General features: G+C 40.2%; 1 protein-coding gene across 2 annotated transcripts in view; it reads right to left on the bottom strand.

Moving 5' to 3' along the window:
- The window catches only part of bahcc1a (BAH domain and coiled-coil containing 1a), a 116,821-nt gene that overhangs the window by 36,836 nt on the left and 62,710 nt on the right, over positions 1-17,275 (bottom strand). Inside the window, exons 4-8 of one of the 2 annotated variants that reach the window (XM_084109808.1) lie at positions 9,019-9,144; positions 6,647-8,827; positions 5,636-5,750; positions 5,345-5,550; positions 3,884-4,039 (exon numbers count right to left, since the gene is read on the bottom strand). In XM_084109808.1, coding sequence (XP_083965934.1) covers positions 3,884-4,039; positions 5,345-5,550; positions 5,636-5,750; positions 6,647-8,827; positions 9,019-9,144 — 2,784 coding nt within the window. The remainder of the gene's footprint in view (positions 1-3,883; positions 4,040-5,344; positions 5,551-5,635; positions 5,751-6,646; positions 8,828-9,018; positions 9,145-17,275) is intronic. The other variant, XM_084109809.1, reaches the window with a different exon arrangement.

The following is a 17,275-nucleotide window of genomic DNA, read 5'->3' as shown; positions in this document are numbered from 1 at the left end:
TACACAAGAATTACAAAAACATACTTTAGGTTTGGATTCTTTAATGTTGGATGGTCTGATTTCAACCAATAAACCAGCCAGCCAACCAACCAACCAACCAGCCAGCCAATCAACCAGCCAATCAACCAGCCAACCAACCAACCAGCCAATCAACCAGCCAATCAACCAGCCAATCATCCAGCCAACCAACCAACCAGCCAATCAACCAGCCAATCAACCAGCCAGCCAACCAACCAACCAACCAGCCAGCCAATCAACCAGCCAATCAACCAGCCAACCAACCAACCAGCCAATCAACCAACCAACCGACCAACCAACCAACCGACCAACCAGCCAGCCGATCAACCAACCAACCAAAAAAATAAAAATCACAATATTTTTTTGGAAGAATGTAAAAACATTTTTAATAATGTTGATTATTAAACAGTTTTGGTTACCACTGACTTCCACTGTATGGACAAAAAATATATATATATTTTATATTCCACAAAAGAGAGAAATTCATACAGGTTTGGAACAAACATGAGGGTGAGTAAATGATGACAGAATTTTTTGGGTGAATTATCGCTTCATCATTCATATTTCAAAAATTCAATGTCAGTCAAAGTATTAAAACTAACTAAAATAAATAAATACATATTAGTAACTCAAGAGTTCAAGAGAGACCCATCAACCAGCAGTCCCACGCTCTTTTTGGTGTCTTGCTCCCTGTTCACCACTTTCATTTTCTCACACTTAACTGCATTCCTCCCTCAATTTTTCTCACACTAGATGTCTCCAACCCAAATGTGCAGCACAGCATGATATATGCTTACAACAATAATAATTTGGTTAAAATAAAAGTCAACATAATAGAAGCAGTTCCCATTAGAATAAATATTACACAATCATTTGACAAACTAGATTCACTCCCTTTCCCTTGAAAAATCCCCTTCTCTGAAAACCACAGTGGGCCAATACTATAGCATGTAGTCTAGGCGACTTCTTAGTTCCCATGTCATGGATAAACTCCTGCCATTCCCCTGGCCATCCGTGCACATCCACAGTGACACATATTCAGCCTCCGCAAGTCAAATATGTTTTTCTAATTTTCCCATTTCACATAGTTTCATTAATGTGTGTGTTCAGCTTGATCCCACTCTCACCCATGCCTTGACACGTTACGGACCCTTGCTCTGGAACATTAACCCAGCTTAACTAATGTTTCCCGGGGGAAGGCTTTTGTGGATGCACTTCCCCTATGAGGTAATATTTCTGTGGAGAACAGAAGAAAGAGTGCCTTCTAAGGGGCTGTTTACACGACACCGTTTTCAACTAAAAACGTGAAACTTTTCATGCGCTTTGGCCGTTCGTTTTACACGACAACGCCGTTTTGGGCGCCTTAAAACACTAACTTTTGAAAACGATCACCATGTAAACAGCAAAAACGTGAATTTCTGAAGACGATGACGTCATGCACATGCGTTTTACGTGTTCAGTCTATAGTGTTTCATCGCCATCTACTGGCCTGGCAGCAGAATACAGCGTTTTTAGCCGTTTTCGCGGATCCGTGTGAATGGGGATCATTTTGACAATGGTTCGTCTGTACGCAGAAAACTCAAAGGAAAAACTTCTCTGTTTTAAGCACATCATTGTTATGTAAACATAACATACTGTTATGTACCCTAAGACATTAAAATAATTCATTTTCACAGCCTGTTTGCGGAGTAGAGGCCTGTGTAGACTTCTAAGGCTTGGAGGCATTGTTACTTTAGCTTGTTTTGAGCACATATGGCAATAGCTTTGAGGGGGATGGTGAGAGCATCCTGACCCGGACCATGTGGGGGTGGAGCAGGTGGTCGACCGGAAACTGTTTGTGCGATTCAGTGCATCACTTGCATGCTTTCGCTCTTCTTAGCAATCTCATAGGCCATTATTCATAGCAGCTCTTAATCTTTATCTTAAAAAAGATATGGACATTTTAATATTCCTGGTAACAGTAATCTCACTGCAAAAATGCTTTTCTTAGTTTTTTTTTGTCTTGTTTCCAGGCCAAATATCTAAAAAATCTTCAATCAAGATTTACTTCAGTGGTAAAATGCCATAAGATATTATGTCTTGTTTTCTGGGGAAATGAATACAAATGAAGTGAGTTTTTGCTTAAAAACAAATAATCTTGTTTCTGTATGAATTAATTTTGCTTGTTTTAAGCAAAAATGAATATACATCTTGCATATTAAGTAAATGCATCTTGATTTAAAGATTTTTTAGATATTTGGACTGGAAACAGTGCAGCGCACTGTAAAGAAGCACATCCGTATTGTCTAGTTTACAGGACTTTTTTGAGTCACAAATGCACTAAGACGTTTAAAGAAACAGAATTCTCCTAAATGTTTTTCCAAATAGTCAAACAGTTGTCTGAAGAAAATAATTTCGAATTAAACAATATTACAGAATTTATTTGAAACTATTGTTTTGTCATTACTGTCTGTATTTGTTGTGATGTTAAGAGCTAATCTTTTTCACATTTGTTGACTGTCAGCATTTTTAAAGTCTGCGCGTAAAGTGTTTAGGACTATGTACAATCATCTATAAATATATAGCTATATAATATCTCTCTTATTCATTAGGATATTGTGCACACCTGAAGATTAGTCGGCTAGACTTTAAAGTCCCACTGAAGCGCCTTGAAACGCGCAGCTTTGATGCGTTGACGTAATTTCAACTGAAACAGGAAACTGAGGCGGGACATATTGAATGGCTCCTCCCCCTTTTCAAACAGCCAATAGCATTTAGTTTCCTCTCAGACTGCAAGTTGTACTAGCCATTTCATTCTTAATCAACGTACAGTTGGAAAACGGGATAAAACTCGAGCGTTTGAGCAACCGAACACACACTCCCACCCATATTGCTCTGTGTGTCAACGCTCGCTTCGGCCAGGTGGTGTTTATAGCACAGGGGGCGGAGCTTCAGATTCCCTCATCAAAATCCCTGATCCATTTTAGCGGAAGTGAGAGACTGTAAGTTTTGAATGCTTTTATCTCCTAAATGTGAATTTGTCATTGTTTTGGAGCACACCAGCTTATTCATAACCTTAAGGCTAACATATTCATACTAAAAGCTAAAAAAAACTTACATTTTGATTTCAGGGCGCCTTTAAACAAGTCAATGTCTGCCTGTGAGTATTCAGAGCATGTTTTATAAGTGTGCACACTACAAGAGCGTCAGTGATAGGCTTGAGTCGTGTAGTGTGCACTTGGTATAAGTAAACACTTGAAATGGACATATGACCTTGAAACCTGAGTGGAAACACTGTTATAGAGCGTAATTTTTCAGGCTCAACATCTTCAGGGGGGAACCCATGAGAGCCTCACAAAAAGAGTGAATGCTAAATCTGACAAATGGGTCATTCGTAGCAGGTCAGATAAATGGAGGATATGGAAGGGAAGGAGAATACACTGCAAAAATGTTTTTCTTACTTAGTATTTTTGTCTTGTTTCCAGTCCAAATATCTAAAAAATTCTTAAATCAAGATGCATTTACTAGATGAGTAAAATGCCATTCGATTGTATGTCCTGTTTTCCAGGGGAATTAATCAAAATTAAGTGAGTTTTTGCTTAAAACGAGCAAAATTATCTGCCAATGGGGTGAGAAAAATAATCTTAATTCAAACAGAAACAAGATTATTGTTCTTTCCCCATTGGCAGATCATTTAAAACTCACTTAATTTGTATTTATTTCCCCAGAAAACAAGACATAATATCTTATGGCATTTTACTACTTGAGTAAATGCATCTTGATATAAGATTTTTTAGATATTTGGACTGGAAACAAGACAAAAATACTAAGTAAGAAAGGCTTTTTTTTTTTTTTGCAGTGAAGTATAAAACATCGTGGTACATACCGAGATGTGTGGCTGGGTGGGTGGCAGGCTCACTGGGCAGCACCACCAGCTGGGTGGAGGGGTCCTGGGGCAGGGGCAGGACCGGCTGGAGAGGGGCAGGCATGGCTGCCGAAAACCCAGGGGGGAGATTCTGATGGAGAGCAGTGTGGCCAATCCCTACAGACACACAAGACAACTTTTAGGATACAAGAGCCCTATTCGGATGGTAATTGTTTCTAATGTGGACTTCTGTAAAAAAAAAAAAAAAAGGTTTGCATGGCACCTCAGTGCTAAACTCTTTATTGACGGTGGAGGAGCGAGTTTTGTGATCCCACGAACGCGATTGTTTGCTGTAAATAAAATGTCACATGGAATAATACGAATAATTTCGTATTTAATTTAATAATAGGATAATAATGTTCTATTTATTATTTAAATCTCATTTTTAAAAATAGGAAGCTAGATGTGAGTATACACTATATTTGAAATCTTGCATTTTATCTCAAAAGGATGTTATTTAAAAATAAAATATGGAAATTAGCGGAAACAAGTTAATGCAGCCTCTTATTTACATGAGGTAAAAATAAAGCTGCTTGGTTTGTATTTTTAACATTGTGTATAATATCCTACATATTTTTAAAAATGTATCATATATTGCTGCCACAATAACACCCCCATTTTACGTGTTTTTTTAACCTCTTTCTCCTTTTTGTTCGCTGAGGTGAAGCCGTGATGAAATATTGTTCTTGTAAATACTTTCCAACATAAAAGTATTTTAAAAATGCATGCAAATTACAGTGAAACAGTTATTGTACGGTGCTCGGCAGTGATCAAAAAGGATTTAAACCGTGAATTTTGAAGTGATCTATTCTTGTAAACTCAGAGATGTGGATTCAGACGGAAGTTACATCACCACACAAACTTGGTATTTGTCAAAAAACAGAAGGTAATCCAGTCAGGGATTATTACGCGGGTGGTGGGAGAAAAACACTGACATTCTGGATTCATACGCCAATAAAATCACAGAATAACCCCTGTAAATGTTGAAAATACCTTACGACCCCATGAGAAACAATTACTGTCCGAATAGGGCTAAAGTTGATTTAAACATGAAAGTATGTCTAATATATCAGTAAAGCAGAAATTAACATTAGAGCACCAGAAAGAGCTAAAAATAAGGGAAAAATAATGTATTTTCCCCATTTCAACGGCCTCACTCTATTCTCAACACTACTGACCATAGGAGTGACTAACTTAACAACTTACTGAATCTGGACTGTGACGCTATTTTCTTCTAGAAAATAATTTTGTTGTATTAACTTTCCTGTTATCTCTGTAAAGCTGCTTTGAAGCAATCTGTATTGTAAAAAGCGCTATGAAGGTAACTTGACTTGACTTGAATTAGAGCAAAATAAGCGAAAAAAAGACTAAAATGTATTTATCCCACTTCAACGGTCTCATTCTGTTCTCAACATTACTGACCATAGGAGTGACCGGTCATCCAGAGGGAGGGACTGCCTGTGCGTGGCATCCAGTGGTGGTGCGCAGAGTGTGTGTGTGCAGCCGGGTCTCCTAATTGGCTTGACTGCATTGAAGTGCCACCTGGCACCATGATATGAGAGGTGAGGTCACCATGGCAACTGTTGGAGGGATGGATGTGTGCAAATTCCACTCTTTCCTTGTTATCCCTGCAAAGCCAGATTGGAGACAGGTAAAAGGTCAGGGGTTGAGCAAATGTGACAAGTGAAAAAAGAAGTGTGTGAGATCATTCACCTGATAAACACGTCTCGCTCTCTCTCTAGGCACCGGTGGCCCATGTGCTCTACACTTGTCCTTTTCCTCTCCTCCTCTCCTGGTGAATCTGAAGGATACATGGAGCGTGGAGTGCCTACAAAATGGTTAATACATTTACATCCATGGCTACGTTTACATGCACAACTTTTGTTTCAATCGCACTGAATTCATTCCGACTGATGAATCTGAATGTAGTGTTTACATGAACATTAAACATGTGATTCTCCTACATTGGTTCTTTCTTTGTTTTAAACAGCAGATTTAATATTTATCCATTTCTGGTCATAATTTGGAGATGATGAGCATATGAACTGTTGTGTCGTGCTGCTTATATTGATCACACAGTAAAAATGCCCAGTCATCTGTGGATGTGAATCCGTAAAAAGGACTGGTGGGACGTTGTCCTGCTTCACAGACGCTGAGTGAAAGGAGAATTATAGGATGACGGGACACTCATTTATATGACACATAATTCAACAGGAAGAACGACGCTATTTCAAAGTCACTGCACATGCACAGTCCTTTCAGGTTTTGTTTTCAATCCGATCAAGTGTTTACATGTTCTCTCGATCAGATTAGAAAAGGAATAAACCACCCCTTTCAATCGGATCAAAATTTCATTCAGTACGAGAATGAAAAACGTTTATCTTTTTTACACGTCAATCTTTCTATCGATTACTAACGGATTATTTGGTTTTGCATGTAAACGTAGCCAGTGATTTTTCTCTCATCTGCAACTCTCACTGTCATTGGCACTCTTGCATGCAAACAGCTGTCGAGCAGCCTTTCTCTACGGTGGCATGTGTGCTCTCTCTCTCTCTTTCAGGAGTGAGAGGGAAAAGCTGTTTCCACTTTGGGTCTTGGCGAGTTCTGCTATTTATTTTTAATCAGTGAAGTCTTCCAGAGATCATGAATAAACAAACTGCTCTGTTTCCCTGCCTGTTTGTTTGTTTAGGAAGACCCTGACAGATCAAGAAAGGTCAAGCTTACCTTTCATGCTGGAGTGGACCCGCCCCTGTCGAGCGCTGGGATGGGTGCCCGATGCTTGGCATGGAGGGTCCCTCTGTCTGGCCACAGCAACTGCAATCCCAACCGGAGGCTGTCGCACCTCGCCCTCAACATGTGGGGCTTCTCCTATCTCTCGCCCACGTCCTCCGCAATCAGCTCGCTCGTTTTCATGGCTTTGGCCTTTCCTGGAGGGTAGGGTCTGCTTGCCTCCTTGAAGAGAGCAACTAGTGCCATTTGGCCCAGTTTTGAGGCTCCCGAGCCCTCCAAACGGGCTCTTCTGGGACAGTAGGAGAGGCTGCTGGTTGCTGTACTTCAGAAGGTTCTTCATAGCACTAGTCTCTCCCTGTGAGCTCGCGACCTCCTGCTGGTTTTGAGGAGGAGCTGGATGAACGGGCGGAGGAGGAGGGGGGCCCATTCCTGCTGTCTGGTGCTGCTGTTGTGTAGGCGGTCTGTTGTTGGTAGCTCCACTGTTAGGCTCCATGTACGCTTTGTGCTGGTTCTCTTCGGAGTGGATGTGATGAGGTTGCATGTCCCAATGCAGCACTGATGGCTGCTGATGTGGGTGATGGTGTGCACTGTTGTTGTAGCCGTAAGGAATTTCCATTTTCTGCTTCATCTCCTGGCTTCCATTAGCCTGGGCCATGTCTGCGCCAGGGGTATCCGGACCAGCCCTACTGTGCTGTTGGTGACGAATGCGGGCAACTTTCTGTCCATCTCGCTGCATGGAGCAGCTTCCATGTCCTCCTCCACCACCCATGTGCTGGGCCATGTTCTTCCCAGCAAGAGGTGAGGGAATGTTTGGAGGTCCAGAGTGTGAGCAGTCCCTGTAGGGCTGGGAACTGGTATTGGATTGATTGGGTAAAGGATGGACAGCCTTTGTCTCTTGAGTCAGTGTAGATCTGTAGATGTCCGTTTCCATGCTGTTGATGCAGTCAGCACTGCGGGAGCGCACAGTCTGGTGTTGCTGGGAATGGCTCTGCTGTTGTTGTTGTTGTTGTTGCTGCTGTTGTTGCTGCTGTAGATGATGGTGGTGGTTGTGGTTATGGTTATGCATCCAGTCAGGGGCTTTTTCAGCTTTTCTGTAAGGATGCTGCTGCTGGGTTGGAGGTTGTTGCTGTTGCTGTTGTTTCCTGGGCCAGTTACCATGATGCCCCCCATTGCCAGCCTTTTCCATTGCCTTGTCCTTGACACCGTTCCCTCCGCCGCCAACCCCCTGGCACTCAGAGCCGCCCATCTGGAAGGGGCTTCCGGTTTTCTCCCCAAGGTGGCTAACAGATGGTACAAACGTGGCTCCAGTCACTTTGGGGTCTCTGCAACCACCACTATTGATCCCTTTATCATGCAAGGAAGTATTTCCCATGGGGGCTGGCGGTGGAGGGCAGAAAAAGTCAGGGTGATGGTGTGAGTGGCGGTTGTGGTGTGCATGATGGGGGTGGCCAGGATGGAGCTGTAGACAATGGAAACCACCGGGATGCCCTCCTCCAGCAGCTGAAGCCATGGGTAGCGGAGGAGGCACTGAGTAGGACAAAGAATGGTGAAGTGCCTGACCTCGCTCAAGACAGTCCGTAGGAGTCTGTTCACTGATCCGCATCTCCCCACTTATTGCCTCTTTACCACAGCGCCCGTTAGTGCCACCACCCAAATGTCTGTTTTGGACATTATTGGACCCTACATTACCTCTACCCACCCCATCCCCAATGCAAGAAGTCATGGAGCCCTTTGCCCCAGTCCCATGGTCCCCATTTTGCATCTTCCCATTGAGCAGACAGGCACTAAGAGGCTTTCCCATGCTTTGTGGATGCTCCTTGTACTCCATAGGTAGAGTGGCTTTGTGTCCCCTGGCATTCATCTCTTCCATAGTGACTGGATGTTGTGGGTGGAGCTGGGGTTGATGGGAGTGATGATGGGGTAGTTGGTGGTGATGGCGGTCTTTAGAATCATGTTTACTACTAGACCTGTCTTTATCCTTTGCAGCTGAAACCACACCTCTGTCTAAGCTAGGCTCTTTAAGGCCCTTGTGTAGGATCACCCCACTCCCTGCATCCCTGTCCCTGCTGCAGGAGCCCTGGGGTTGTCCTGATCCTGCCCTTGACATTGGCTGGATGTTGTGATTGGCTGATATGAGTGGGGGCTGGGACGGGAGGCTTCGTAAATAGAAGTTCTCTGTGAAACAGATTGGATATGGCTGTTAATCATTTAAATTAGTGCTCTTACGCTTTCCTTTAGGGTCAATTTATGGAATTATGTTGGAACTATCAAATTTGGAGACTAAATAAAGAGAAGTTGAATAGCAGAAAGGTAGAAGTAGAAAGGTTTTATGAAATTGTCAAAAAAAAAAATGTAATTTTGCCCACCTTTTTGTGTATCATAAAAACGGTGCTGTCCATAGAGGACCCCGCTGTTGGCATGGTGATCCAAATGGCTTATGGGAAGAAAGGTGTGGGCTAGACTCCCTGAGAAGCGAGGATACCCTGGGACTGCTGTTGGGAAAGAAAAAAAAAAGAGGGTGTGAACATCAGTGGAAAGGTCCAGAGATAAAATTAGAGAAATAAAGGCTGAGAGAATTGTAGACATAGCAAAAGAAGAAGTGAAAGTAAGAGAGTGAGAGTGATATGGAGAGAGAGCAATAAGGGAAGGAAATCTCTGATAACAAGACAATCATCACTGAGCAACATGTCTTTTTGGCCGTAAGCATTTTGGTCCAGATCTAATCCCCCTGTTCCAATGCAGCTGGTGTTCCATATTCACCAATAACCACAGGCTTTGAAAGTCATATTTGCCATTCCTATTTGGGTTTCCAAAGCAAACAAGACGAAGAGTTCTGTCTAGGGAAGTGAAGTAATGGATGAATTTTGTCTCCTGAACATATGGTTCACACTGTGCAAATCTCACCAAGTTCCCAGTGCTGAGTTAAGAGATAACACAGTAAAACAATAAGCAAAGAGTCCTCGCAGCAGAACATGTGGAGATTTAAGAAAGAGGCCAAAGATCAACTTTACTTCAGCTGTCTCAACTCTCCAAAGTCTGCCACTAACATAACAAAGCCATGAGGACAGAATTGACAGGAAAACCAAATACATTTTAAGCATAAGCCTTTGAAGCTTAGTAAAGGCAAGACGACAATCCTGTAACCTTTAAATATGTGATAAATTTTAGCCTTGTGACTTTCTGAGACAATTACAGTGCTCTGATTGATAATGACTTTTAAACTACTTATAATAGAGTGATGTATGAGTACATTACATTACTGAGAAACAGAAAATATTTTCTGATCCACCAAAAACAGTTAACCTGCTTCAACCTGGATGGTATTATGTTTATATTGGAAGGTGGGGGTAATGTGATAATTACCAGAGCCTCAGTTATTTGGCTGCTATGATATAATTTTAGATACCAGTGGACAGGTGGGACAGAAGACGTTGATCGGAGTTGATCAGGGCCACGAATTTTTCACTAAATTAAAATTGTTTCGTTTTCTAAAAAAAGAAAAAAAAAGAAAAGAAAAATAAATCTAACTATTTTTAATTTCTCTAATTTATTACATTTATTTTTCTACATTTCAGCAAAAATAATTTGTGGATAAAGCAGTGGAATAGAAGTCACGCTGTTCCCCAGACTGCTTTTTGTGTGTGCCTTCCAAGATGGAGTGAAATACGGAGTTACTAACAAGCAAAGTATACTTTTGATGGTCCCTTCTGGTCATTTTATTTTGTACTTAAAAGGAAATGTAGAGAAATTAAGAGATTTTTTTTGTTCATTTGAGTTTATGTCTGAACTATAAACTTTTATCCCAGTACTTCTGTGATAATTTAAATTATTGTAACAGAAATGATACAGTGGTTGAAATTACTGTTTAATATTTCAATGTTGTCAAAGCTTTGATGGATATAGCCGAACTGATGTCATTTATGAACAAAAATGGCGTGGGTGTTTGAACTGAGATCGCAATATTTTAATGATTCATCGTACAGATCTATTATGCAGGCTTGGAACGATACGAGTAAACGATTACAGAATTTACATTTTTGCGTGAACTATCCCTATTGTGCAATTCTGACTAAAGAATAGAAAAACCCTTCCAATCATATGGAGGCTTTGTTTTTGAGGAAGGTGATAATTGCAAGCTCGTTTTTTTTTTTTATTCTCACTGCCCGTCAGCATTAATAAACACACTCATTTATGCCAAATCATTTGAGAATGGAAAAAAATAAGGCCCCCTTTAAACAATACATTTCTTCTGTGGGTTATGCAAAAGTGTGATACAAGCTTGCGTTATGCAAATCAGTCTTCAGCTGTTTCTGTGTTTTCTTTGTGTTTCTATGTGTGACACTTGGCAACGTAATCCCGTTTCACAGTGACGTCTGGCTGGGCCCGATAGTGGCTGGTTGCCTCTCAGGGCACGTGAGCGGCACCGCTGGGCATTGCACTGCACATTCAGCCGTTAATCTGGGCAGGACAAGGGAAGGTGCTGTGCCAGCGGGCTAGACGAGGAAGGTTTTACTGCTTAGTGCTGACATTAATGCTGCTAACACTATTGCACTCACAGACACGGCAGCTGTCTGAAGTGATTGACACCAGCTCACTCAGCACATGCAGAACTGTTATTATCTGAGCAAGATGCTACTGCAGCTCACTGTCTGATATTGACTTTTCTCGAAATCAGCGAAACAGAAGAGGCTCACTGCACATAAAGAACATACCAGGACCATAATACACTTGAAAAACCATATAATTGGTTTTGCCATAGAACGGTGCCTTGAATTTATGAGAGGTTCAGTCCCCTTGCAGCAACCTGAGATTAAACGCCTTGCTCACGGATCCAATGTTGACCAAATGGTGATAGCTTAAGGCTGTTGGCTTGAATTAAAGATGTCAAATTAAAAATGGAATCTGAGGAAGTAGATAGTTATAAGATTGAATTTAGGCTTGTATTTACATATAAACGTCAGCGAACATAAACAGAAGCTCAACCATACTTGTTTGATGCACAAGGACAATGAGAATGAACCTCACTGGTTCTTGCCTGATCTCAAATGTGCTGCGTAACACGACAATGAACCTCATTGGTTCTCGCTGAAGCTCAAACGTGCTGCGAAACACGAAAATGAACCTCATTGGTTCTTGCCTAATCTCAAACGTGCTGCTTAACACGAGAATGAACCTCATTGGTTCTCGCTGAAGCTCAAACGTGCTGCGTAACACGACAATGAACCTCATTGGTTCTCGCTGAAGCTCAAACGTGCTGCGTAACACGAGAATGAACCTCATTGGTTCTTGCAGAAGATCAAACGTGCTGCGAAACACGAAAATGAACCTCATTGGTTCTTGCCTAATCTCAAACGTGCTGCTTAACACGAGAATGAACCTCATTGGTTCTCGCTGAAGCTCAAACGTGCTGCGAAACACGAGAATTAACCTCATTGGGTCTCGCTGAAGCTCAAACGTGCTGCGTAACACGACAATGAACCTCATTGGTTCTCGCTGAAGCTCAAACGTGCTGCGTAACACGAGAATGAACCTCATTGGTTCTTGCAGAAGCTCAAACGTGCTGCGTAACACGAGAATGAACCTCATTGGTTCTTGCGGAAGCTCAAACGTGCTCCGAAACGAAAATGAACCTCATTGGTTCTTGCAGAAGCTCAAACGTGCTGCGAAACACGAAAATGAACCTCATTGGTTCTTGCCTAATCTCAAACGTGCTGCTTAACACGAGAATGAACCTCATTGGTTCTCGCTGAAGCTCAAACGTGCTGCGTAACACGAGAATGAACCTCATTGGTTCTTGCAGAAGCTCAAACGTGCTGCGTAACACGAGAATGAACCTCATTGGTTCTTGCTGAAGCTCAAACGTGCTGCGTAACACGAGAATGAACCTCATTGGTTCTTGCAGAAGCTCAAACGTGCTGCGAAACACGAAAATGAACCTCATTGGTTCTTGCCTAATCTCAAACGTGCTGCTTAACACGAGAATGAACCTCATTGGTTCTCGCTGAAGCTCAAACGTGCTGCTTAACACGAGAATGAACCTCATTGGTTCTCGCTGAAGCTCAAACGTGCTGCGTAACACGAGAATGAACCTCATTGGTTCTTGCCTAATCTCAAACGTGCTGCTTAACACGAGAATGAACCTCATTGGTTCTCGCTGAAGCTCAAACGTGCTGCGTAACACGAGAATGAACCTCATTGGTTCTTGCAGAAGCTCAAAGGTATGGATTCGTTTTACGATCCCTTTATGAACTTTTTGAAGCGACAAAGTGGTAGTTGTGTAGACTGTCATTGGAGGGACAGAAATCTTTCAAATTTAATTACAAATATCTTCATTTTTGTTTCGAAGATTAAAGAAAGTCTTAAAGGTTTGGAACAACATTTTTGGGTGAACTAACCATTTCATTATTTTGAGTGTTGAACTTTGTGATTGTGCTGAATTTCTTCAAGTTACAATTCAGTAAATCCTGTCATTCCTGTCATCAGGTTTTACCGTAACAGCCTGTGGGTTGTGGCCAATTCCAATTCATGAGTCTTAAACCAGTTAAAAGACCAGTTAAACCACTATCATATGAGCTAATTCCCAGACAAATAAAGCTGACTCTTTGAAGAGAGCTGGGAACTTCTGCAAATGGTAATGGTACACAATTCGCACATTCCTGTTAATCCTATCTCTCAATCTACTTGTTCACGTGGACAGCCAATCGTTCTCCCAGCGCCTGCACATGACAGCGCATACAAGCGCATGCATCTGTAAATAGCCCAGAGTAAATTGTTTAAGGAGAGACAGAGAGGGGCAGATAAAGCTGCCTGTCGAGATTGCAAATTGAGAAGAAGTGACGGAGTAGTACAGAAATGGCAGAGGGTGAAGAGGAAGACAGGAGGATGGGAGGAGGTGAATGGTATTTGTCAGGACTGCTAATTGAAAGGAAGTGATGGAGAAGGGGGAGGACGGGGTCTTCAACAGACAGAGAAAAGACTTGATTGGATTGAGAGAGATGAAACAAGTGAAGCATGAGGGCTATAAAGAGACAGAACCAGCATCAGGGTGCCTGAGCATGGGGTTCCCCAATGAAAATTGCTTCATACTGGGTCCAAAAGAGTTTTGAACTAGGAGTCGCTAACATCTGCAACCATAAAAATTGGTGAGAATTGATTGTTATTAGGGGTGTACCGATACGCTCATGTCACGATTCGACATATACATCACGATACTGAACTCGCGATACAATATTATAGCGAAATTCCAATACATATGATAAAATGTTGAATAAAATGCTAAAATTTAGTATTACATTGTGTGTGTAAATGAATAGACTTGGACTTGGTGCTGGAAACCCAATGCACAGGACAATAGAGACACCAGAATAACAATATTCATGATTCTGAAGCTGAAAATAAAGAATAATTTTAGATGAATATGCTTGATCTCTGTCACTGACTAGATATATTTAAAATAATGTAGGCCACTTTTTTCCGGGTAACATCAGACATTAGGGATTATCAGGACCCACAAATATTCCCACATTGCATTATTATACATTATATTCAACATTAAATATAGTAGTTTAATGTAGTACTGGCACCAAAAGTGAATTATACACAATACATATTGTACATATTTTTACATTTTTGTATTGCGATATATTGTGACACGACATATTGTTACACCCCCTAATTGTTATACATTTAAAGTCTTGACTTTAAAGCATTTTGTGATGGCATAACAACACTGAACCAAATGGCATTGGATGTTAAAATATCACAATCTGAAAGACTCCCAAACTAAGATGGGATTGTTATGTCACTATTTGGCTCTTGAGCCAGTAGAAGAAAAAAAAAAAGCTGTTTGAGAAATATTTGAGAGATGTTTGCAGATTCCCCAACCAAGCACCGGCTCTGGCACAAGAACAGCATCACTTCAGTGAAAAGAAACGGGGTAGGAAAGAGAGAGCAGAGGATGGCTGCCTCTGTTTGGCACAGTTAAAGCTGTCATTTGGACTCAGACCAGCTGGCAATGGGCCAGTTAGGCTTTTCCTAGGTTTGTTTTGATATTTCAGTTCCCCCCTTCTCCTACAAAAGAAAAGTAACATCTTCGATGTTCATGAGCTGAAGTATTCTGTTGAATTAATAAGCACAGTTATGGTCATGCATAAAGAGATTAATATAGTTGCAGTCGACTCCTTTAATATTCATGTCCAAAAGCAACCCAGGGTTAAAGATAGTGTTTTAGACTGGAGCTTTTGCAGACTTTAAAGTAAGACTTTAAGTTCTGGATCTGCTTGTATTAGAGAGGTGCACTTGAGGATTATTTTTTCCTTAGTACTGAAATATTATTTGAGCAATTTGAAAAATAATTTGTTTTTCTAAGGAATCACATTTTTACTCCTTTAAATGTCATTTATGCCGTCAAATTGTATATTTTGCTAGGTATTGTTACGGTGTTATTGTATTTTTAATGTCATACACAAAGTAGATCATTTACATTTACATTTACACATTTATTCATTTAGCTGACGCTTTTATCCAAAGCGACTTACAATTGCTATACATTTCAGAGGTCGCACGCCTCTGGAGCAACTAGGGGTTAAGTGTCTTGCTCAGGGACACATTGGTGTCTCACAGTGGATTCGAACCCGGGTCTCTCACACCAAAGGCATGTGTCTTATCCACTGCGCCATCACCACCCTGATCAATATTTTTTCTGTTCTTACTGAGCTAATAACAAGCTAATTCAATGTTTACTACAAAATTTACTTAACTTTTATTTAAAACAAACAAAAAAAATGATTTGTTCTTGTGGGATTTGAACTAAAGGTTGAATTTCTCTTGTTATAATATGATATGTCCTTGAGCATTACAGTAATCAGGAGATTAATACAACTTATTAAAGAGTTGCTGTAAATTGGCAACAACATTTTTTTTGTGGTTCTAAGCTTGATCACATTTACATTTTGTTTTGTTTTTAATTTATGCATATCCCTATTTGCCTGTGGGATAAAAAAAAAAAAAAAATTATTTATTCAAGATATATGCTTGAATAAACTTAATTCAAGATATATCCTATGAAAACAAATCATACACAATTTGCTTGACAAGTAAATTACTCGTTTTAAGTATGTTTTGATATACTTACAACAAAGTTAAAAAAAATACTGATTTAGAAAATATTTTCGGATAATAACACGCCACAGTGTTTATTCCAGACACATGCAGATAAAATACGGGTCAGTTATGAAGTGGAAACCATCAAATAGACACTGTTTTCTTGCTATTTTCCCATAAATTATAATATAATATAAATAAAAAAACACTATATTCAGAAATAAATTATAAACAGTTCACACAAAGCACAGGGTATTTTAGGATGTGTCGAAGAGCTCTTGTAGATAATCTTATGCTGGTGCTAATGGGAGACTCGGTCCCACAGGGTGCAGAGGATGGGCTGGGTAATTGTGCTTCTCATTTTGATCACTTGCTTTTTTATGCAAACTGGAGAAAAGACAATTTGCAATTATCTTAAAGAGGAAAGAGCTGAATGATGCTGATGGCAAGCCAGGATTCAATCATTTTCGCACTGCGTTCTGCACAATTAAACTGCAATACAGATAATGGCTTGCTATCATAATCCCGCTCATAATCAGCCTTATTACTTAGTAACGTAACCATTATCATCATTCTTATTAAAACTGTCCAGCTTTTTTGAGAAAATGATTAATGTGCCACTGGCCAAAGCAGACCCCAGACTGACATCTCTGGGTTTACGTTTTGTATCATTGCGTAGTGAATCACGTATGGGCAATTTCTACCAGTCCTATCCCCAGACGGGACACCTATTTTTATGTGCAGTATGTTGTAATTTCCTGAAGTCGTGGTGCGGAGGCTTTTATTGGTCAGTGATAGTTTACCAGGGTTCGTACGGATACTGTAAAAAGAAATTCCAGGACTACTTTTTTGGTTTTCAAGGACTACAATCCGAGATCTCACTTATCAAACACTATCTTTAGTGTTTTTTAAGGATTTTTAAAACTCAAATTACAGATATAAGGCATTCAAAATACAACTTACAACACATTTAATGATATAAATTAAATACAAAGTTTATAATGGCTATTATGTTTCAATAAATCATATTTTATATTATAATGTTGCCGTACTTCGTATTATCAGACAGAATGCAGCGTTAATTTTTGCGTGAAAATGTTGTATTTTTTGTTTTGTTTTTTCGAAAAAATATATTGCATTTTAAGTAAGTAAAGCACTTTTTAAGTACATCTTCATAAATATGGCTGTTTTCAAGGGTTTTCCATGACTTAAATGTCAAATTCAAGTACTTCAAGTACTTTAAGCACCTTGTACGAACCCTGTCTATATAAAGACAAAAAAGGAAAGCCAACTTTCTGGATTTGCCGTGATTTTTGACGTTCCTTGGATCATTTTAGCACTGCACGATACTGGAAAAAATTTACATTGCGATATTTAGTTTTTCTGCGATATATACATTGCAACATAAAAACTAATTTCACCAGATGATTTGTATAGCTCTATTTAAATAATTAGAATAATTGGGGTGATTTTTTTTTTTTTTTTATTATTATTATTTTACAGGGGAGTGAATCTGCATAA

This window comes from Abramis brama (genome assembly GCF_963993115.1).
Source record: "Abramis brama genome assembly, chromosome: 1".
Classification (NCBI taxonomy): Eukaryota; Metazoa; Chordata; class Actinopteri; order Cypriniformes; family Leuciscidae; genus Abramis; species Abramis brama.
The sequence above is the reverse complement of the archived record's forward strand: the minus strand, read 5'-3'. Positions and strand labels throughout refer to the sequence as shown.